Source organism: Nasonia vitripennis, chromosome 2 (assembly GCF_009193385.2).
Source record: "Nasonia vitripennis strain AsymCx chromosome 2, Nvit_psr_1.1, whole genome shotgun sequence".
In the NCBI taxonomy this organism is placed as follows: Eukaryota; Metazoa; Arthropoda; class Insecta; order Hymenoptera; family Pteromalidae; genus Nasonia; species Nasonia vitripennis.
The window spans coordinates 31,406,926-31,430,074 of record NC_045758.1 but is presented as its reverse complement, the minus strand read 5'-3'; the positions used below and the strand labels follow the sequence as shown (position 1 = coordinate 31,430,074).

General features: G+C 46.2%; 1 protein-coding gene across 2 annotated transcripts in view; it reads right to left on the bottom strand.

Annotated features, from left to right (window-relative positions):
* LOC100121771 overlaps nt 1-23,149 on the bottom strand; it is a 53,588-nt gene that overhangs the window by 17,785 nt on the left and 12,654 nt on the right. For both annotated transcript variants that reach the window (XM_031924747.2, XM_031924738.2), the window contains exons 4-18: nt 15,553-15,749; nt 15,257-15,476; nt 14,920-15,018; nt 14,663-14,802; nt 14,408-14,480; nt 14,281-14,316; nt 13,024-13,180; nt 12,829-12,940; nt 12,222-12,254; nt 11,570-11,602; nt 10,252-10,413; nt 8,356-8,402; nt 7,921-8,090; nt 1,844-6,733; nt 1,413-1,475 (exon numbers count right to left, since the gene is read on the bottom strand). In XM_031924747.2, the coding sequence (XP_031780607.1) occupies nt 1,413-1,475; nt 1,844-6,733; nt 7,921-8,090; nt 8,356-8,402; nt 10,252-10,413; nt 11,570-11,602; nt 12,222-12,254; nt 12,829-12,940; nt 13,024-13,180; nt 14,281-14,316; nt 14,408-14,480; nt 14,663-14,802; nt 14,920-15,018; nt 15,257-15,476; nt 15,553-15,749 (6,432 nt within the window). The remainder of the gene's footprint in view (nt 1-1,412; nt 1,476-1,843; nt 6,734-7,920; nt 8,091-8,355; nt 8,403-10,251; nt 10,414-11,569; nt 11,603-12,221; nt 12,255-12,828; nt 12,941-13,023; nt 13,181-14,280; nt 14,317-14,407; nt 14,481-14,662; nt 14,803-14,919; nt 15,019-15,256; nt 15,477-15,552; nt 15,750-23,149) is intronic.

Here is a 23,149-nt window from a genome sequence, read left to right as displayed (position 1 = left end):
ATGTGCGGGATCAACGCACTTGCCGACGTGCAGACAAGCTCGACCCTCGATCGCATGCGCCGCTGCGCATCGCGACGCGCCCGAGCAGAAATACGGAAGAATATATAGACACGCGATACACCTTGCGCTTAAATAGAGTGCGGTGAGGTGTTTTTTTTTCTCGTTTTATATGCACGGGGTAGTAGTTGTGTATTGGGATTGGATTTTCTTGTTTTGAAAATCGTAGCGATTTATTCAGGGGTGCGGATTGTTATAGATTTTATCGCCGGTGTTTTATGGATTCCACGTATAGTACAGATATAGAGCTATAAATCAAGCGGAATTTTAATGATACGTCAGCGTACAACCGTATACATCGTAATTTGGTCTGATACACGCGGGTAAAATTCAATTTTCAAAACTATATTCATGTAAATACCCTCGCGCATCCCTCATAAATTCTGATAAAATATACAAAATCAAGATTGCTATAATCCGGTCTTTGTCATTCTCGTCCTCCGCACACAGAGAGCCGATATCGGCCACGCACGCGCGCGCGCGTTCGATATCTCCCTGTACTCGCCGTGCAATTTTAAATTTCTGCTCGGGCAGTTCCCTCACTCTCTTTCCGCATATTCTTCATTTTCCCGCGGACTGATTAATGAGACCGCATACATGCACACACACACACACACACACACATGCGCGTATATTTGAAAGGATCAGTGTAGTCTGCGAGTAATTAGCGACGTGCACATACACACGGGCAATCAGCAAGACGGAGCAAAATGCAATCGATCGCATGCAGACAGAGCGATGTATGTATGTGTGTGTGTGTGTCTGAAGGGACCTGCATGCGGTGCGGTTGGTCTGGATTGTGTATACGCACAGGTACTCTTGCGCGGGGGAGGATTGCCTCGGGGGAGACGACTTAGCAAGCGATATGGCCGAACAATGGGACGCATGATTGTTTGATTGTGTTGACTTGTCTCGAGGAGACGGCCGCTCTCGATCTCTCGTGTTTGATGTTGCGACTATGGGGAATTGTCATGCCGCGGGCTCTGTATACTGTGTGTGCTTTGGGCGGGATTTTTCGGTGGGCGTGTATGGCGCGGTTTTTATTTTGTTTTCGTCTGTTTTATACGTTTAATGATAGTTTTAAGTTAGAGAGTTATTGATATATTAGGTATTTTTAGAATAACTCGTATAATAATGTCAGTAAAATAATATCGTATATAAGTAAAACGTACAACACTTATATGTAGATTAAAAAGGAGGAACGATGCACGACAGACACAATAAAAAGATTGATTAAAAAAAGTCAAACGTGGTGAAGTCTACATGTAAGTGTGTGAATATAAAAAAAAAAAAAATTGATTGGTTAATCGATGAATGAACAGTATAGAAGAGAGATGAGAAGGGCAAGAATTTACCTTGGCGTTCGCCTCTGTAGTGTTGGGCTTTTGGCGGTGGCGGTGGCGGTGCATTCGTGTACTCTACAATGGACGAGCGCATAAAAAGAAAACAAAAAAAAGAAGAGAAAAACAATGAGTGCAGGCGACAACACACTCTGTATATATATATGTATATATACGTGACGATCGCCAGAGCATTGTCTAAATATCTACGGATGTACTGTCTCGTTCACACATTTTTTTCATATACGTGCAAAACACTCTTCTCTCTATCAATATTGGTACGTCGTTCGCTCCTGATGTCAACGGCGCTGCTGTGTACTCGCGTATCAATAATAAGAAAGAAGAGCGACAAACGTTAATGACAAACAAAAAAATAATTGAAAAAAACAAATGTTTAAAAGTATATAGTATCCCGACGCGTTACGCCTTTCTGCGGTATCTCGGACCTTCGAAGGTGACGACGGTGGGCCTGGCGTTGTAGGTGGGTATCGGTGGACACCAGTTCCTGCTCCTGTGTCTCGTCACCGTCATCAGTGTCGGAGGTTGCGGTAACGGTGGTGGCGGCGGCTGGTACCTGAATCTCGGCCTGTGTTTACTCGGGTCGAACGGCTGGTTGGCGAAGACGTCGCTGCTGCTCGAGTGCGGTGGTGACTGCTTGAGGATCGACACTGGTGTTCTCGGGCGCACAGGACTCGTGGACGAGGCTCTGGATCCGGCGAATTTCTTCTTTCGACTCGGCGGTGTTATGGAGCGTTTGGAGCGTTGGGACGAGTCCTCGGATTCCCGGGAGAGGTCCGGGGGAGATGACACCGATCGCGAGTTATCGTAGCGACTGGGGTACTGGTGGGCCACCCAACGACCGGCCAAGTACGGAGCTATGTCCCGGAGTTCGTGGACGTTGGGAGCCGAGGTGAACATCTCGCCGAGGATCGAGGTTTTGCTGTCAGGGCTCAAGCTGCGCTCGAAAATTTCGCGCACGCGGTTCACGGCTCTTCTGGCCTCCAACTCCTTGGTTTCCTCTTTGTGGGCGATGGAGTTGGAGGGTTTGCGCGAGGCCGAGTCCTTCAGTTCGGCTGTCTTGCTGATGACGTTGATGTGCGGCATCGTGAGGTCCTCCAGCCTCCAGGGGACTCTGAGAATCGGCGAAGTCCTGCGTCTCCTACCTCGTGGCGGCGGCTCGTACTTCCTGCGAAGCCAGGCGACATCGGATATCTCCTGTGGCTTGATGTAATTCTTGGTGGTATCGGTGACCTTCTTTAACAGGTTCCTGGCTAGTTCCGGGTCGCTCTGGAATCGTTTGGGCGCTAGAGCGAGTCTCCTGCGGCCAGCATGGGAAAGCTCCTCCAAGCTTTCGAACTTTGCGCGGAGCCGTCGCACTGTACCGTCGCGCACGAGCTTGAGGTAGGTCCTCCAGTACTTCTCGGGATCTGGAGAGCCGCAGCGCTGCCAGAGACTCTCGAGGCTGGTCGAGGAGTCGGGCGAGCCGACGCGGTACGGACTGACACTGCGCGGCCTGTGCGACTGCAGCGGCGATCGGTCACGGACCGGTCGTCGCGTGCTCGCCACCACGTCCGGCGAGGCGGAAGAGCTTCTTCCTCTGTTATTGCCACCGGTCGTTTGTTCCGCTTTGCCGGCAGGTGATGCGGATCGGGAACGGGGGAGGGTCCGGTAACGGGCTGAGCCACACTCGCCGAACAGATCTTTGAGATCGGCGAAGCTCTGGGCGGAGGAGAGCTTGCTGGGACTTGGGCTGCTGGAGGGTCGCTTGCGGCTGTGCTCTTCGATCTTCTCGTAGAACTCGACCTTCTTAAGGAGGTCGTCGCACTCGCTGGAACGACGGACAACTGTGCGGATGGAGGTGTCGGAGCTTTCGGTCGTGCTGTCCAGTTGATCGGTAGCGGCTTCTGGGATCGGTTGCTTCTTGGACCACTCCTTCATGACTCGCTCGACGCGTTCCTTTTCGGGTCCCTCGTCGTTGTGGGTCAGGACCAGCACAAAGTTGTTTTTTGACTTGTCGTCGCTCGTGGCCGCGTCCATGGACGAGCAGGTCCTGGGCGATATGCTGGACGCGCTTTTGGCCGCGATGGCACCCCGAGTCTCGCGAGGTCGGACCATCGATGTGGTAAGCTTTTGACTCACCTTCTCCAGCATCTCATTTCCCAGAGTCAGCGAAAGCCGCTTCTTCTCGACTTCGCTCATGGGAGAGGAGTTCGGTGCACGATCGGATTGAGATCGTTCTAGGCTGGAGACTCGACTGATGGAGCCGCTGCGCTTCATCACGTCGGCCTCGTCACCGCGCCTTGTACGGTTCTGGATCATGGAGTGACAGCGGACGTGGAGGCCTTGACCGTCATCCGGAGACACGTCTCTCTTCCTCTTTGGTACGACGATCTCGTACTCCGAGACCGACAGCATGGACTGCTCGCTGTCGGAGACGAGGGTTTCTTTTCGCACGCGTTTGGAGTGCGAGATTATTTCTTCGAGATGCTCTTTGCGGGATTCCGAGATACCGTTGGTCACGGGTGTCTGGGAAGTGGTGACAGGTGGTTCCGGAGACTTGGACTTGATCACCTTTTTGGGGATTACCGGATCGTTACCGTAGATATCGTTAAGCTGGTTCTTCAGGGCGGTGACCTGTTCGATGGACAGACTGCTCCAGAATTTGTTGCTTCCACCGAGACTCCTCTGCAGCGATGCCTGAACGGAAGATCTGTCAAACTCCGCCTTTTCAGCAGCTTTCCTCGTCATCGTGTTGGCCACGTTCACCACCGAGTTTCCTCGCCACAGCGGTTTGTAGGTGTCCTTCTTCGAAGCTATCTCTCGCTGCCGCATAGCTTCCAGCTCGCTTTCTTCCTTGGCCAATTTTCGAAACTGCTCCCTTATGTTCTCCACCGATCTCTCCTTACAGCGCAGGCTGGAGTCGCCACGCCACTTAAAGTGATCTACGTCTCTGGTGGAGAACAGAAAGTCCTTCTCTTTCTGAGCTAATTTAAGCTTCCTGTAAAGGTCCTTAAGCTCCAGCTCAGCCTTTTCTTTGGTTCTGACTTGCTTCCAACGCTCGTAGTCGATTATCTCCTCGTTTCTCAACCTCGGGCGAAGGTCGTTCGTCGAGGTGGTCTTCTCCAGCTTACCCATCCTCTCCAGACTTGTGTAAAAGTCGTACAAATCCTTGTAGCGTTTTGACTTCTGTCTCGAGTGAAGTCTCTCTAAGATATACTGCTGGTAATCCTCGCGATCGATCGGGAAGTTCATTAGCGAGTTTGTACTCCTAGTTAGAGACGCATTGGACCCAAAGTTCTGCTTGTAGCCGTAGATGTAGTCCATCTCGCTCGCGCTTCTAGCTCTGGACTTTTTGGACAAACTCTCGGCCGCACTGTCGGAGTCACCTTGCTTCAAGCTCTGTATCTTGCGGTTGGAAGGTGACCTGACCGGCGATGGCGACGGCGATCGTCTGCTGCTCAAATCAGAATTTTCTCGTAGGGTTTTCAATGGTGGTTCGCTGAGACTTCTCTCCTTAGGGCACTCGCGAGTCAGGTCCGGACTCCTACCGCGTAGCGAACTCGACGATCCGAACTCGTCGACTCGGAGTAAACTGTCGTACTTGTGGAATCTCGATAGCGCAACGGCTGATGATCTGAGCCCGTAAGGACTGGAACTTCTGGAAGAAGCCGCGCTTTCGCGCTCCCAGTTGCGGAAGCGAGAATTAGATACCGGTCGCTTATTAGCCAGGTAGAGGCTCAGCGATTTGAGAGATGGCTCGGATCGGTAACTGTCGCTGTAACTCATCTCTTGGAACATGCGAGCTCGGTCTAAAACCGAGGATTTACGCGGAGGATTGGTCTGAGATGAAGTAAGGAGAATGTCTCGTAGGAAGAGGTGCTGGAAGAAGGAGTCGGACATCGTGGCCTCCTGATGTTGTCTCAGGAGATCTACGGTCAAGGTGGGAGTAACGATTTCCGATCTGGTCATTCTCTCGATAGTCTTCACTCGCCCTGGACTGGTAGCCTTGCTGGAGTCTTTCGAGACCTGTTTATTCTTATTCTTCATGTGGGTGTCGATGGGCTGAATGTCCTTCTGTGGCTTGGGACTACCTCTGCTCGATATCGACTGAACCGATTCCGATTTCTTAATTGTCGGCGTCTTATCCTTTACTCTTCTCTTCTTGGACTCGTTAATATTCTCCGCGACAAAGTTCTTCTGCTTTCCAGAAGTGCTCTTTCCAGCCTCTCCCGGTTTTCTGAAAATTTCCCTACCCCTCGGCGAGATGGCTACAGTAACTTTCAACGATTTCTCGTCGAGCTTGAGCCGACTGCTACCGATACTCGATGTGAACGGCGCTGACGAACTTTTAACGATCGTCCCCGTAGACAGAACTTTGGTCGTCACAGTTCTCGGATGTTTGTCTTTTTCCTTCTGTCTCTGGAGGACCCTTCTAACCTCAACGGGCGACGTGAGATCGGCAGTCGACCGGCTGAGTCTCTTGCAGGACTCCTCTTGTTCCTTCTTAGTCCTGCGAATTTTCGGATCCTTCTTAACCGGTGTACTGATTGTTTTAGCTCGGGATACGTGCTGACAGACTCTGTCGACGTTTCTCAAGTCCCGATTGGAACCAGCTACAGAGGTGCTGGAACCCGATCTACCGATCGTCGATTTCACCTCCGAAGGTTTCTTCACCAGCGGTAGCTTCGGTGATCTGGCGACTGGACTGGCTGACGTGCAGATCCTATACTTGGCTCGACTCACCAGTACGTCGCTCGAGTCACAAGGACTACGAGACAGACAGGGCTCGGACCTTCTCTTCCTGGCCTCCAGACAAATGCCCGAAATCGGTCGCCTGACCAAGGAAACCGGACTCGCTGACGCGGTCCTTACAACCCTTTGCCTATGCAGATCTTCTCTGTCCTTCCTCTGCCTCTCGATATTCGAATTCAGCCTCTCCTTCAACAACCTGATGTTCGATATCTGCTCTTCGACAAAGCACTGCTCGTGCCTCCCGTCCTGACTTTTCACGACGGACGAGTTACTCGAGTACAATCTCAGAGTCCGATTGTTTCGCGAAGATTTTCTCTTAGGGGGCGAGGGTACCCGGCTACCGTTAACGTTACTACTCGCGATCGCGTTTCTCCTAACCGACGACGGCGGATTACTGCTGCTTCTTGTGGAGGAAAGCGGCTGGGAGGTTGACCGCCTCGACGCCATAGAACTGACGGGTATGCGCGAGACGTTCATCGACGAAGTCGAGGATGCTGGCGAGGCCGAACTGCAGCTGCTCTTCCTGTGAACGCGAATCCTTGTCAGAGTTGGCGAGATCGGGAAGTACTCGATCTCGGTGTCGTCTGTGGACAGAGTTCAGAGACTTGTGGTTGCGACGTCGGATTTTCTTTTTTATTTTTGGTTTAGATAAAATCGTGACGAAGCTCGGAAATTTGTGATTATACAGTAGAGAGAGATCCCTGTCACCATGTTTGCAGTCTTCAGAATATAGCGTGGATGACGATCTCAGATTGATCCAGTAGAGTAGAGTAGTATACAAGCGTGCGCTGATCCTTAGTTTTGGTTCTTATATTGTTATTATTGCTGATTTACTGGTTGCGGTTCGAAATTGTGAGTATAATGGTGAGCTGCTCACTTTTATTGCGCTGCTGATGTAACTCTGGTGCATGATAAGGTGCAGGTAAAAAATCGAAATGTAGAGATAGAGTATAATAAAAAACGTGACGATAGATGTTTTTATCAAAAATTCGGCACGACGCAGGCGTACCGATATTGATAGAGTGATTTGTAACTCAGTGAGATAGTTTCTTCCAATAACTTTTGGATAATACATAGGAAAAAACTATTTCAGTAAGAAAAGGAGTAGTAGTGCTGTAATGAAATTCAGTTCGAGTCGAGCAAAACAGATCAAACAAAAACTGCGCAGCGTATCATCGATGATGTCGCAAGCCATAACAACTAAATGTATCTATAGCCTACTGTAAAATAATGAAAGCTTTTATGTCTACTATAAATAGTCAACGATAATTCGTATAAATCAAAAAAGTGCTACAAGAAAATAGGAGTGCAGATGTAAAAAAAAAATACGTGCAGGGAGATCAATAGCACGTAAAACACTTTAAAGCCATTTTCATGCCTCGACTACGGGCGCTACTGAACGAGCTTTATACGTTCTCTCTACCTAAGCAGTAATTAAAACTGTTAAATATTGTAGTAAAATACGGTTATTTGCCATAAATTTTCCCCAACTACTCGAGATCGTGTCTGATAACGAGCCAAATCTCTTTCACCATGTATAATAATATATTGCGATAAAAATAATCGTTATTTCTAAAGTAAGGAAAAGTATAATACGCTTTCATCGGACACACGTTCGCAAGACAATGTCGTCGCATAACGACAGCTCTCGCAAATGTATGCCAATAAAAGAGCAGGAGACGCTCCTACCCCTAATGAAGCCTATTCTACAACGAACTCCAATGGAGAATACGTCTTTCTTTTTTTTAAAAAACCTTCGGACAAAACTTACCTTTGGGACGCTCGGGTGCCGGCTTGCGAAGACCATGAAGAGGAACGTCGCCTCCTTTCTGAACGGTCTTATAGGCTATCCTCTGCTCGAGAGGACTCAATGGACTGGCGTCCTCGCGACGACGGAAGACTAGCGTCGAGTCACTCTCATAGCCGGACTCCTTGAGAGCGCTGCGGGGGACGTTAAAAATTAGCCGACTTTCGCTCGATAATGAATTTTTCAACAGAGAGAACTTGCGGCGACTTTTCTACTTCGCGACTCGCGGAACTTTCGAGAGGAGGCTCGTGTGCGATAATTAAATAGATCTTTCTGTAGTTTATTTGTCACGTCCTCCCGCGCGAGAGAGGGAGAGTGATGAAGTTCCGAGGAAAGTTTTTTGAAAGGACGCCTATCTTTCTCTCTGTTGAATGGAGCGAACTGAATAATTTTACTTACTGAGTCATGTACGACTTGGGCGAGTGTGTGTTGGACTGTTCGAACGGCTGGAATGATAAAGTATCGATTAAAATGACTTTTTGCAGTCGAAGGCTGCGGCTTCGTATTAACACATGTACTGCATGCTAATACACGTGCGTGGATTTAGTGATCCTAAACGCATAGCGAATGTATAATATTCTCTACGATAATAAATATGTATATATGGTACACAACATCGAATTGTGTGACGTGTCATATCAGTTCGTGTTTTGCATATTAGATTTTGTCTTGAAATCATTGTATCGCAGTCGTGAGATCTATTATATGTTTCGTTCTGTGAGAGTTTCAGCTGCTGCTGCTGTGTGTGATGAAGCTTGTGAAAGCTTTCGTGGTTATATCGTTAGTGTGATCGTGCGTGTTAGTATTGGATGCACACACATAATATGTATAACAGAGGTATGAGAATAATAATGGGGGAAAATCGTCTAGTTACTAATGTATACGGAGAAATGTAGTATTAAACATCGATTTTCATGTAGCCATATTAATTTTGCACAATCTACTGATTAATCTGGTTGGTTTTACAACAATTTGTACTTGTTTTATGTATAAATAATACTATAAATTGATTAAAAAAAAAATATAATCAAAAAATAAGTTGTTTCCCTTCATATTATATCCCCACCAGATAATGTTAAATAGTATACAAAATTGTAAAAGTCTGTGACTGGATGTGATGATGTATCGTCAAGCACAGTGTGTTATAGACATAAAAATGCAAGCCGACTGGCTGGCTAGTTCTAGCGTCAAAGCCATAATAGTTCCATAAATTTTACTTCAAAAGCGATTTGCAGCAATTCAAGTTTTACGGCATAGATACAACAGAGGTAAACGTTCTACGCAATGCAGTTATCAAATCTGAATGAATGTGTGTCGCAAGACAATGTATCGTATAGATAAGCCAATCATAGGGAGAAGGCAGAGTCGATCGAGTGAAGAAGTGGAAGTATAAGAATGTCGAGGAAAATAATGGAGTATGAGTCAATGTGGAACCAAAAAATGTGTGGAGTACACGTGTTTGACGTTTTGAAAAAAGGGACAACGGCAGCAAAAGTAAAAAAATCGCCGTTGTCCCAACGTGCAGAGTTCACTACGACAAAAGAAAGGTTCGCAACGAACCACAGCGCATCGCACCCGCAAGGAAAGCCAAAGAAGAGAGAAATCATCGTCATTATCATCGCATAGGGGGGCAATCGCTTCACCGAAGGTACGCATTTTGCAAGGCACACGGATCATACACATAGAAAAAAGTGCGATAGTGCGCGCGTCGGAAAAGGAAAAAAAATGATGTGCGGCAGCCCTGGTGCACTGCTCTCTAACCAGAAGTGAAGAAGAAGAGGAGGGCGCTACCGCGGCATGATTGGTGGATGTGGTCGTGCCGTTAGAAGACGAGTTGGTGACCGAGGAGGAAGAGGAAGCAGAAGATGAGAGCGTCGGCTGAGCGGCGATCGTCGTTGTGGCGTTGCTCGTTGCGTTTTGCCCAGCTCGGTTGAGCTGAGCAGCCCTCAGAGCGGCGCGCGAGTTCCGCAGCGCGTCGACCGGGCCCATGAGGCCCAGAAAGGCCCAGTCGTCGACTACGACGTCCTCATCTGCGGCCAGAGGCCGGATGATTCGCCGCTCGGTCTCGCCCGTCGAGCCGCTTCGCGGCCTTGGCCTAGCGCTACCACCGCTACCGGCAAGCTCGAAGAGGCTCTCGAGGAGTCGCGACTGCCGGAGCCGCTGCTGCTCGTCGTTGAGCTCGAGGTCCCGGCGGATCTTGCCGTTGCTCATCTGCGACCGCGAGCTTGCGCGATTGTTGTAGAGCCGGCCGAGGGGCGAGGGTCCGCGCAGCGAGCGCTGCTGGTGCCTGCTTACACTTTGAGAGAGCTGACGGTAGTTGGATTGGAGCGACGGTCGGGTGCTCGACGATCGCTGGAGTAAGGTGGTCGTCGTCGTCGTCGGCGTCGTCGTCGTCGGTGTCGTGGGGTTGTTCAGGCTACTTCCTCGGGGTTGTAGGTGTCCGTTTTCGTCCAGCCACTGGAGATCGTTGTGGTGATGGTTTGGTGGTGATGTGTGATTTTGCGGTACGGTGGGGTTCGATTTTTTTTTGGAGGAGAGATAGATTGCGCCACACAGCAGTAGTAGTAGTAGAAGTGGAGAGACACACACGACGTGTTTTTGTGCGTTCGACAGAGACACAGAGACACCCAAGGACACAGAGTTCATCACAACGTTACTTTTTGATTGTTATATTGGTTATTTGTTCTGGGAGTTTTCGAAAATCCGTTTGAATTTTTTTAATTCCATTTTCGAAGACTCCCGAGTATATTGTTAGTTGCTTTCGTAACTATCAAATTAACATGCACGTAATGCATTTTTTGATTTTGATTTTAAATTGGTTTTCAAAGGATCATAAATCAGTTAATTCGACACGCGATGAAAGCATTTTAATCCCATTTGGATAGACGTAATTAAACATTTGCAAATGGTACTTTAAAACAGTATATGAAAGTATACAGCGAGAAATGTGCACGACATCGTGGTCACGTACGGATACATATTTTTCTTTTAAGCTTTCAAAGTTCGACGGAAGAGAATGCATCAACATTTTACGTGTTACTTTACTATATATATATATACGTGATAAGGAGAAATTATAACGTGAGTAAGCAGGCGAGACGTTACCACTCGTAACTGCACTCCAATTACGTGAAAGGTGTCGGTTTATAATCAAAGCAAAATTGCAAATGTAATTACTGTACACTATATAATATAAACCCCACTTCACTTCGAAATCAGATGTCGATCGGCTAATTTATCTTGCATCTTTTATTTTTCAATAGAGTCTCTGATCAAATTTATCGATCGACAATGACAAAGTTAAATGTATCGGTCTTCACTCATCTTCGCAGCTATTAATTTAAGAATAAAAAGGTATCGACGTTGACGTGAATTAACGAGTACGACATTGATGTAAGAGGATTGATGTCGATATCCTTTTCTTTCTTAAAGTAAGATATATAGTTACAGGAATAATTAAACGTTAGTATCAATAGAGATCGAAAAGTAGACAGCATGAGTTACGGGTTATATTGTATAAAACTGCGAAGAGCGAGTAAGAGCGCTTGTTTCTCAAGCGATTTTTCTTTTCTTAAATTCTATCACATTTCTTTGAGAATAAAATTTTGCGTACCCCGTCAAATATGTCCATGACCTCGTCCCACCACTAGAAAAAAGGATTAAAACAATGCATTATACTATGCGCCGTTTCTATGTTGGTTATACTTTATAAAAGTTAATTAAAAAAATCAAGTGGAGTTATAGGTTCGATTAAATTTTTTAAACCAAAAAAGTCTAATAGAGGCCATCTATCATTGCGTTATTCGCAAAACCAAACGTTAGTTCAAATAGATGACGTCTGCTTTCGCAACAAAAGACTTTTGTTAAAAATTATATATCTAGATAAGCGGTTCCACAAAAGCTAATAAAAAATAAAACAACGCAGTGTACACCGATTAGACAAAACCAAAACGTCTAGATGTTAAACTAAAGAGAGTAAAATGCCATATGAGTACAACAAATCAAAAAATAAGCTCGCATTAAAAAAGTTGCTTCTGTACATATGTATAAGTTTTTGCGGTAAAAAAGTTATGTTATATGTCCCTGCAGCGTCAAACAATATTATACAGCGACCTTTCGCACACGCGCCACGAAATCAAAGGCCACAACAGAAACACTCTGCATATTATTTCGCTCATAAACAAAGTGGTTAAAGTAGATAATATAAATATACATATGATATAAAAATTGTATACAACTAGAGTTCGTGTGTAATATATCGTTACCTTCCGCTTCGCCCAAGTGAGATCAGACGGCGGCTGGAAGAAAAGCCATAGCAAAAACTGTCATATACACTATCCTCACTCTCAGTAAAATTCAAGTATAATCCATAATAAATCTACATAAAAAAAAATTGAACGTATCAAACCGACCAACCCGCCTTCGTACCGTTAATTAATCGCGTCGACGCGGATGGAGAGCCTCGTTTTGTGTAAAATCAGTAATAATCAGAGCACACCCCGTGTAACCGTATCTCCTCTCCGAGTTTTGCGGCCCTAATCCGATTACAGAAATTAGGCACAGCGGCCGCACGAGCTCGCGGATAAATTTGGCACTTATGAAACGTGATTCGCCATTTCCGCGTCTGTGTGTATGTGCGCGTGTTATCCGAGACTCGAGCGCGCGATATAATAACGGGGGCGGAGAAACGCCTTCTTGGAATAGCATCAGCGCGACGATATATTTCCGCGAGACATATTATTGTATTACGTTGGATTTGGATATTAGCTCTCGCGTCGATAGCAGACGCGATGGGATGATTCGGAAACGTTATGTACTAACTACGGTTGTTATACGCTACGAGGGATAATTGTCTTTTCAGAGTTTGGGTACCTCTTTGGCTTCCTTGTCTTGGATCGAACAGTTGCCGGGCTCGTAGTCCTCTATCCTTCCTGGCTGAAGGTGGTACGTTTCCGGGGAGTAGTGACCGTCTATGCGTCCAGTCCTGCGATAGAAAGACAACGTTTTTTATAACACCTCGATATTCTTACGATTTTTGAAGTATGGTTAAGAAAAAAAGTGGCTTACGGTCTGGGCAAAGTAGCCGTGGAGTAGTCATTTTCCTTATTGCTGCGCTGTCTGTGGCGGCGGTTGTCGAGAGTAGCCGATCTGTCGGAGTATGTTCGCGCGGGCTCGGGTTCGCTCAGATATCCGCTTGATGCTCCGCTGTAGCCGGTTCTCGTGCCTGGAAAAAGTACACATTTTTTTCTCGGTGTTATTAAAACTCGTACTGAATTTTTCAAAAAAGCAGTGGGTCACAAGTCACACTATTAGACTGGGGATTACGGTTATCCTTATTATAATATAGAAGCGTATTTCAAGGGGATAATTTTCCGCAATTATTTTACGCACACCATCAGCTGTGATATCGCCTAGTTTTATCATCACGAGATTGTATAGAGTCAGCGATGCGTCGTTGATTCGATTAAAACTCAAACGTTTGATTTATTCACATTTGATATATAAATTAGGCCTCACATACAACTAAGCGCATTAAAAGGTATATACGTGTATGGGTTATTATGATAATATGCGTGTACGAATTATTGAAATTCCGTGATTTTTTTTTCTTTATCGCTAGACGCTGCCTTTCGTGCGCGCATATTATATACAAGCGTATAAAATAACGCGCAAATATATAATTCATCGCATTATTCCCTGACAAATGTTATTGCATATACGAGAATCACTCTATATATAGCTGCAGCGAGCACACACGAGCACACATCCGCATGGACGTATTGTTATATGATTAAACAGCACCATTCAGTCAGCAGCTCCTGCCTTTTTTGCATATTTTGAATTATTATTATTATTATTATTATTATTATTATTATTATTATTATTATTATTATCGTCATGTGTGTAATCGTACAAACAAAAAACAACATAAAGGTATCAGATATGCGCATAAAACGTCGAACCTGCATAAGAGGTAAAAAAATACAAAACAAAAGTTATTCGCATATACATTCTGCATCGACGATATAGCACTATCACGTATGATTATTATTATTACACGATGAAATATCGAGAATATCAGATATCGGGCTGGAACGGGAGATGCGAGATGTGTACAGATCGAGCAATTAGTGAAGCTGAAATATTAGCAGCCAAAAGTTAATATGTGTCATTAATGAGTAGTAGTATATAGTATAGTCGCACAACGCCATTCTATGCATAGATTATATACGAGCTTTAGCACAGAGTATAGTAATATTACGTATTTTTTATGCGCACTGCTGGTAGTATCTATATAAACGAAAAGAAAATCAGAGTAATCACCTCGATGTGGTTTGTAGCGGATGGTTACGTAGTCGTCTGTAAATGCGAAATACTCATTTATGAATGCTTTATTCGAGGGAGGACGATTCAGAATTTTTGCGTATGTGCGGAAGAGAAGCAAACTAACCGTTCTTTGGCGCGCGATGAAGGGATTCGTACATTCGCTTGTACCACTTAGCTTGGTTATTCTCTTTGACTTCCTGCAAGAATCATTAGCTCAGTTTCGCAGATTCGTGGCGAGAACAACTTCGTTAGTAGAGTATAACAGAATCGCAAGCAAAAGTTAGATTAAATTTCGTTTTTTTTTCTTTTCTCTCTCTCTCTCTCTCTCTCTCTCTCTCTCTCTCTCTAATCCATAAGCGAGCGACAATATCCGACTTACGGATCTCAAAACGATGGGTACACCGGCACGGGTGGTCGGACCGATACCCTCGTATTTCCGGGGGCCGAGATCGGCCATCTTCTTTGGCGGAGCATTTTCGCTTTCCGGCTCGCTCTCGTACTCCTTCTTCAGCGTGTAGACTGCTCGAATTTTTCAATCAATGTTATGCGGCGATTCGTGTGTATACGTGTGCGTATATATATATACGATGTATAGATTTAAAGGGGGAAAGAGGAGAAAATCTGGCCGATACTCACTGACTTCTCCAGGACTAAGCAACGGCTTCTCGTCGGCTCGGCCGGCTGCAATATGATCGGTCTCGTCTAAATAGGCTGCTCCCTTTGGCAACTGTCCCTCTGTTCCAGAATAGAGTCGTCGGGTAAATATCGAGTAATATTAAAGCTCGCGCGCTTTACACACTATGGAGCGTGTAAACACCGTCTCTCGCGTGTGAGTATGCAATTACAGAGGATTAAATTAAATTTTTTTTCTGCTCGAGCAAAATTAATTCCTTTGACGCGTTAATCAAACAACAACAGGCCATTCCGGAAATTCCGTCAAAGGGTGTATTATAACATGGAGTATAACACGTACCTCTGGCCTTCTGCAGCAGAGTGATGGTAGGATTTTGCGCCCTAGGCAGTCGGGGTGCAGCAGCGGCGGCGGCGAGTGAATTTAAGCCCTGAGCCGGTGCCGAGTACGAATTGACGATTCGCGAGGGTACGCTCTGCGAGAGAACTTGAGATGCTTCCCTCTTGTACTCGTCCTCCTGCCAAGGCGCTGTACTGCTGTTATCCGCTGTCGGCTGCTGTTGCTACATGGAAATATCGAGGGAGAGAGTCAATATGCATTTCGATAGAATAGAAAAAAAAATTTACGTCCGTGTATACCTGAGTGGTTTTCTTCCTGCTCAGGACAGGACTCTCGAAGGGAACTGGACGGAACTCTTTCCTCTCGGGAACCGGACTGGGACCTGCGCTCGAGGGTGTCCAGACCGGTGGGATAGGATCATCCTTCCCCTCCTTGCCTCGTTCGGGACTGGGCTGTCGCAGTGGCTTTGCCGACTCGCTTCCCGGCGACCAGACACCTGGGAATTATTAGAAAATTGTCAGACGACTTATCGCCGCTCGACTCGAGTTATCGACTTTTCTCTCCTCCTACACATTGGCTGATCGTTCTTAAACCTGTATCCTCGAAACGAGGTCGCGCAAAACAAAAACCATGCAGAAAAAGAAACTCCAAAAACCAGCGCGCGGCAAGCTTCATTCAAAAGCGCTCCGGATTTTCCATTCGTGAGTCAGCGTCTCTCTCTCTCTTACTCGTACAATTATAAGCCTAGCGAGAGAGAGAGAGAGAGAGAGAGAGAGAGAGAGATTCAGAATAGTTTCGGGCTTCCCGCCCTCGCGCGCGAGAACGGAATAATTAGGGTCTTTGGACTGTGTTGTGAAAAGCTGCCGCCGCCACGGCGGCAGACACGTGAATTTACGACGTGACGCTCGTCGGTATATATATATATATATATATATATATATATATATATAAGAGCCACTGTGTACGCGCGCGTATATATATATATATATATATATATATATATATATATATATATATATATATATAAATTCGCGAGAGCAAGAGCGGAAAAAGCGGCTAAAGTTGGCCGCGGCGGAGGAGTATTACATAAATGACGATTCTTTCTTGGCGTAGTACAGCCGAGAACTTGTTTGCCAAGCAGCTAGAGCGAGCGCGGTAAATTTGTCCGCATTGGCGCTAAAATAAATAACCGCGGTTTTTTCGATCAATTTTAGTTCATTTAACAACTCGCGAATACATATAGTCTCCAGAATTGCAATCGCGATTTTATATGCGTATAATAATATTTTCAGGATAAATACATTACGAAGTCTCTGGTTGTTTGATACGAGAAACGATGCCAGGAAAACAGCGTCACTGAGAAACGGGTCACGCGAGTGACAAAAGTCTCTCTGGTTTGCTTTTCTTATTAAAACGCGAAGCGACGAGCGAGTCGAAAAAAGGCGGCGCGCTGTGTTTGCCCACGTGGCTGCCGCTTTGTATGCATGCGCGTGGGTACGAAAAATGAGTTGTACGCGTAAACAAACGAGCGACCTTCTTTTTCCGTGATAAGCGTCGAGATAACTGATGCACTTTTCAGAGCAGAGATTTGACGACATAATGCTTTGTTTAAGTATATTTTACAAATTACACTATACCAAGGCAGGACATATCCGTTCCCGACAGAAATTACTGCAAAATTAACGTCGCCCTGCACCCGACGTTCCATTCCGAGAATATCCTCGCGATTTTATTCAATAAGGTCAGCACGAAAAATCGCATCAGACAGCGGCTCGCGATAAAATTTAAAAAAAGCTCTAAAATAGCATGTAACACACAGACGCGCGAGGAAGCAGGAAATCGAGTGCGTCCCGTTTCGAGATCCGCGCGTAAATTTAGCGCCAGGCTGCTATAGTGCTCAGCCGTTAGCATAATTACAATCGGAGCGGCAGTTTCACAATGCTCTTTTAGCCCGATTCTCGATGCTCTGGTCGTCGCGCATTGTTAATTCGCGGCTGCGATAAATCAAAGCGGCCGAGAGCGGCAGCGGCAAAATTAAAAGCGAGTAGCTTTTTGCGGTTATACGAGCTCGCGGAAAAAGGACGAAAGCCATATCGTCGAGGCTGTTTACGCGGAGAGTTAGCCGCTTTTTCGGCCAGCCAGACGAATGGCTCGCTGGATAGGTCGTTAATTCCAGCGGCGCTATGATCGAAAGTGGGTTAATCGATGGGAGGGCTTTTCTCTTTTGTCCAAGGTTTTCGAACAGCCCGTTCGACTTTGCAAAGTCGAACGGCCTGTTTTGCGGTTCGTTATGGTGGAATTATACAAATTTTTTAAACAATTCAAAATCGGCGATCGAAAACGTGACATAGTGACGCGCGATTTCTGAGAATGTAATGCTTATGGTTTCGCGGCGACAGAATTAAAGCAATATTGCAATGCACTAAAATTTTAGTATTCGCGGTTACAGCTGTGGACTGAATATTCATAACTCGCTCACTCTGCCAAATACTATAACAAGAAGCTATAACACTCGGGCTTTGTTAGACTGAGCGCACACGTGTACTAGTGTTTAAAAATATATTTATGCTCTCCATTATATGCTAGTGTTATTTATTTACACTGTTTTTTGCTCTCGTGTAACGAGAATTATTGAACAGCGCACGTTATACACAGGCATGAGTTTAAAAAATTATTGTTTGCAGCACACTGGTTTACCTGGCTTTGCCGAGGACGCTTTAAACCTCGGAGCAATCATTTCTGAAAACACCAAAGGCCTCCGCTGTTAATCACGGACATAAACTGTTTATTCCAACGGTATGGGTTTATTCGAGGAACTTCACTTTTGTGAGTCACTGTTAAACGTTATACTTTAACAATCTGTTAGAGGGACTTTGATTTGAATAAATATGGGACGTTATTGTGTACAATTCATTAAAATAGAATCCCGTCCTTATCTCAAATGGAAGAAACCTAACCCACCAACGCTGCGAACTCCACTAACACTATTCTCCAGCTCCCTGTGAGAAAAAAGCTCGCAAAACAGCCCATCCCCGAGATTTCGCAAACAATTCCTCGGACACTTTTCTCCAGCCTATCAAAAATGCATCAGCTCGCTCTGGCGTGCGCGCGAGGAAAGTGCCCGGAACGATCCGCCTGCAGCCAAATGACTTTTTGCTTTATCGCCGGAGACGTTTCCTTCTCCCTCCCGAGAGAAGAAGAGACGCGTGCGTGTCTCGAATGACGTTCCCAGGGGTAGTACGTAAACACACGTTGATTTTTAGCTAGAAAAAACGAGAGAGACAAGCTCAAAGAGCCTTTCTCGGGCGCAAGAGTAGCGTAGGTGCAGTGCTCGCGGTTCATTAATACAGAAGCGCACTTGATGAGAAGAAGAAGAAGGAGCCGAGACGGAAGTAAGAGTCTGAAAGAAGACGGAGCTTTCCCTCTGTATCTCGGGGTCTTTGTCCGAGCTTAATCCATTATAATACGGTGACCAGGTTTCCACGGGGCTGGACTAGGTATATACGGCTCGAGTGTGCTTTAATTATTTCGAGTCGCCGAGAAAGTGTGTGGCTACTCGGAACAATTGAGACTTGAGCTACTCTCCTCGATGTAGCCGAGAGAGAGAGAGTGAGAGAGAGACAATGTAGAGTTCGAGCTTTAATCGTGCTTGCGTTCGGTCGACTATCGGCTAGTGAATATTTCAGGTTTTTCGCACAGGCAGACTCGAACGCGACTATGGAAGTTTTAGGCTGTTCATCGGACTGAGTAAACATTAGTCGGTGAGTTTATATACGTATATAGGAGAGAGGCAAGGCATTAATTGCCGCTGGGCTGAATAAAATATGACTCTTCCGCCTCTAATCCACTAATAGTGAGCTTGCTTTTCGCACTTCGTATTTTTAGTGCTGTCCGGCTGGGAGGATTAATTCCTTGCGCGCAAATCCCAGTCGAATTTATCGCATTATATTGTTCGGTGTATTTTTTTTGTGAAATCCTGCTTTTTTATGATTTATCGCGCGCGTTGTTTCAACAGAAGCGTTGCTCGTCGCGAAAACTCGAAATACTCCCATAACACCGGCTATCGAACGATATTATTTACTGTGTATATGAGAAACGAGTATCGATGAAAAAAGCAAACGCTTCGAGAATTAAATCAACCTCGACACTGCACGGGAAAATTAACGGGAAAAGCAAAACGTTTCACTCGCCGAGATATTAATTAGCGGCGTCGGAAACATAGTCGATGAAAGTGTAGGCACGCGCGCTTTATTTCTGTTGAGTAATTACGATCCGCAAACTTCCTCTTGACATTCCTCACTGGCAGCTCGTCCGCTCTCTCTTTCGAGTGACTCTAAAGATGATTCAAAGCTACAGGCGAACACGCGCATATTTACCATTATACAACTCGTTAATTTGCGCTTCTTCGCCGAACTTTCGATTCGTATACTGCACTGTTTTTGTTTTGAGTTGCGCAACGCGTGTTTTGGCTTATTTATAAACCGTCCCGGTTTATAACGCACGCGCGTATGTAGAGCTTGAGAAACGGAGCGCGTCGTCGAAATTAGCGATTCGGCTTTTTAAAATCGACCTAGTAGGGTATACAATGCGCACAACCGACGCGAAACACTGAAACACGATAGTCGAGTTGCGTAATTTTGGATCTTGTACTCTACTCGAGTTTTCTTCCTGTACGGCGCCTTTGTAGCAGTCTCATTTAAACTAGATATACCTACTCAAGAAGAAAACTATCTTTCACTATCAGCAACGTGTACATGGAGTTGATAAGAAGAAAACTATAAAAAGCACATACACTCCTGTTTGCACAACTAGCACGAGTCTCGCCGTGCGCGGCTGTTTCTACTGAATATTCATGCGCGTTGATTCGCAAGCCAGCTCCGTGGATAACAACGAAGATAAGATAAGTCGGAGATTCGTCTGGCCCGAAAATTAGCATAAAACTAATCTCCACTACACCGCTGCACTGAACTCACTTTTTTCCAACATAGCGCGTCCTGGAGGCTTTAGCGTATACCGACACTTTCGCGCGAAGAAAGTCGAGATGCTGCACTCGAGACTCAGTTCATAATAGGCGCGACGCCGCTGCTGGTGCGCGCAGAACTGACGAGAGCTGCGGGGCGTCGCGATGCCGTTTCCGCTTACGTTTACCCGCGCGCGCTCGCTACTCTGACGGAAAGCAAGGGAGAGAGAGAGAGAGAGAGAGAGAGAGAGAGAGAGAGAGAGAGAGAGAGAGAAGACAGATGGAGAAAGAGAAGAGAAGAGATGCGGAGAGCCAAGAGTCTGCTTGATCGGTGTACAGCTGGGATTTTCATTATAGACGCGATGTATATTCTTATCGGCCCCAGCCTACTTTTTTTGTTTCGTTATCTCGTTTATCCGAAAATATATGCGATGCAGGGTAATCAGTCCCGAAAAGCTAATAGCCGTCGTTCGCAGGCGTAATGAAGCGCAGCAGCAGCGGCGGATCATCAATTTTCCCAAGCGCGGGCGGATAACCTCGATCTAAAAAAGCCCTTTCGCCGTCAAACTGCCGCGCGCGCCGCCGTCACAGTTTATCAGCTTTCATCGGGCCGGCGAAAACCTCGACCTTGCGACCCTGCAACAATAGCGACACGCGATATCTCCCGAGGAGTATAGGCGAGTTCACACCACACACACACAAACACACCTGGATACAACCAGAGCGTGAAGGACGCGAGAAGTATAGCCGAGAGAAGATGCTTCTGTTGTACCTTTGACGTATCAGATCGTGCGAGTTTTTGTTCTATTTTCGTGCGTGCTTTAAAGCTTCCGAATATTACGCGCATAAAAGCTTCTTACAATGTACAAACGCGAGCGTAAACTCCATTACCGAAAAATCACTCGTCAACGAATAAACACGTCATTCTAGCTACGGAATCCCGGCATAGCAGGTCAGCAGCGCGCTGGCGCGCCTGTCTTATATACCAATCGACAGCTACTCCAACATTTTCTCTCTCTCTCTCTCTCTCTCTCTCTCTCTCTCTCTCTCTAGCGCATAGAGCTTCGGCCGACGCCTCTATCCGCGCGGTGGCCCCCGGGGGTCTAAAAGTAGGCGTCGAGCCGACGTAAATACAGCCTTGTAGCCTACAGTAGTAGAGAGAGAAACTGTACTGTGTGTGTGTGTGTGTGTGCAGGCGCGCGGAAGTAGTCGGTGCGCGCGGACTGACGGATGGCGGAAATGACAGGCGGATCCGCGGCTCGAGTGCGCATGTGCTATGCTGCTGGAAAGAGTGGTATTATGTGCGTTGATTATGCAGATTAAGCGGAGAGCTTAATTGTGCCGTGATTGTCTTTTGCGGAGATTCGAGTGATTGCTGGTTTGGACGAGTTTTCGGAGGCGAGAGTGCAGGCTCGAGCTCCGGATTCGTGAGCTTTCGAAGTGGGACGAGGAGAGTTGGGAGTGTGTTGGAAAAGTATTTCATTCATAAAATTTCGATTCCACATCTGCTTTGCTATAAATACTTGATTATTCGTGAAAGAGGTTTCTGGTCGCGACGTTCTGATTCTGAGCATGAATAGGAAATTTAATATTTTCTCTATAAAAACTAACGAACGTTCCCGGAGCACGTTCTAGCATACCACGAATCGATTCAATGTTCTTTACACTGACAATAAAAAAAAAAACTGCTACAAAAAGCACATACCCATACCAAACCACTGCCAATTAATCGATCCCTTCAGACTATCATCCCGTCACTTCTCGTTGTCTATACTCCTTTTTCCACCCTCCCTCACATCAAAATTCCAAACTAACAACCCGCACTCTGGTCCTCCAACAACAGAAGCTTCGTACACATACACACATAGCAAAGCTCGGTGGGCGTTCGCGCGCGTGTCGCGCAGCCGCGCGTTATCAAGAGCTTCTCGTCGTAACGTTTATACTGCGCCGTTTAAGCGGTCCGCGCAATTAAGCGTCTTTATGCGAATGTGTGTCGGTTTTATTCGAGCGCGCAGAGCCGCGCGTTTTTATATACGCTTATACATGTATTTATCTCTTTCTATTACGACGACACGGCGAGGGGGATGATTCTGCGCGAGGGCGTAGTACTATCTAATCGGCGATACGCGCGGGCTTCTGGCGAGCTTTTATGGAAACGAGGTTGTTTTCGAGATTACGATTTTTGACGAGAGAACGTAATTATTTCTTTTTCTTCGTTTATACTTACGGCTAACATTGCGCGTGTAGCTTTATCTTGGGAAGAAGCGCAAGTGTGCACACACTCGAGGGATAAAAAGCGGGTACAAACCTCTGCCAAGTAGAAATCCCTTGCCGAGTCGTAAAGCCCCGTCGATCTCGTGCAGCAAATCCGAGGCGCCGCTATCGGCTCGTCTTTTAACCTCCTTATTATAGGAATTACTAGCAACGGCGGTGGCTAGAAAAGCGTGCGTGTGTTTTTTCACTTTTATTTACAAGGTCGAAACCTCTCCAAGGGAGCTTGCGGACTTTACGAGGTTAGTCGCTTTAGTCGACGGATGAGCTTCGTTGTCGGTTGTTAGGTTTTTGTTATACTTGTTAATTATAGCGTGCGATGGCGTTAGTGCGACATTCAGAATCGGAGCTGTGTTATCGGATTAAAATTAGGTTATCTAATCCTACGTATTCGCTGGCACGTGTAATCACATCGAGAGCCAGAAACTCCACTCTAAAATTCCAGCAGTAATTTCCCATATCCCTCCCGATCTCTCTCTCTTGCGGAAACCTGCGCATCGTTCCATAGCGCTAGCTAATAATAATCCCACCAATCTCACCACCGAAACTCGTCTATAATAACAATAACGATAACTCTCGTAATGGAATCAATTAGAGAAAACGCGATCTCGCGCGAGCGCAAGCTCCGCACGCTAACAACTGTGTGTGCAAGCTCTCAACGCCAT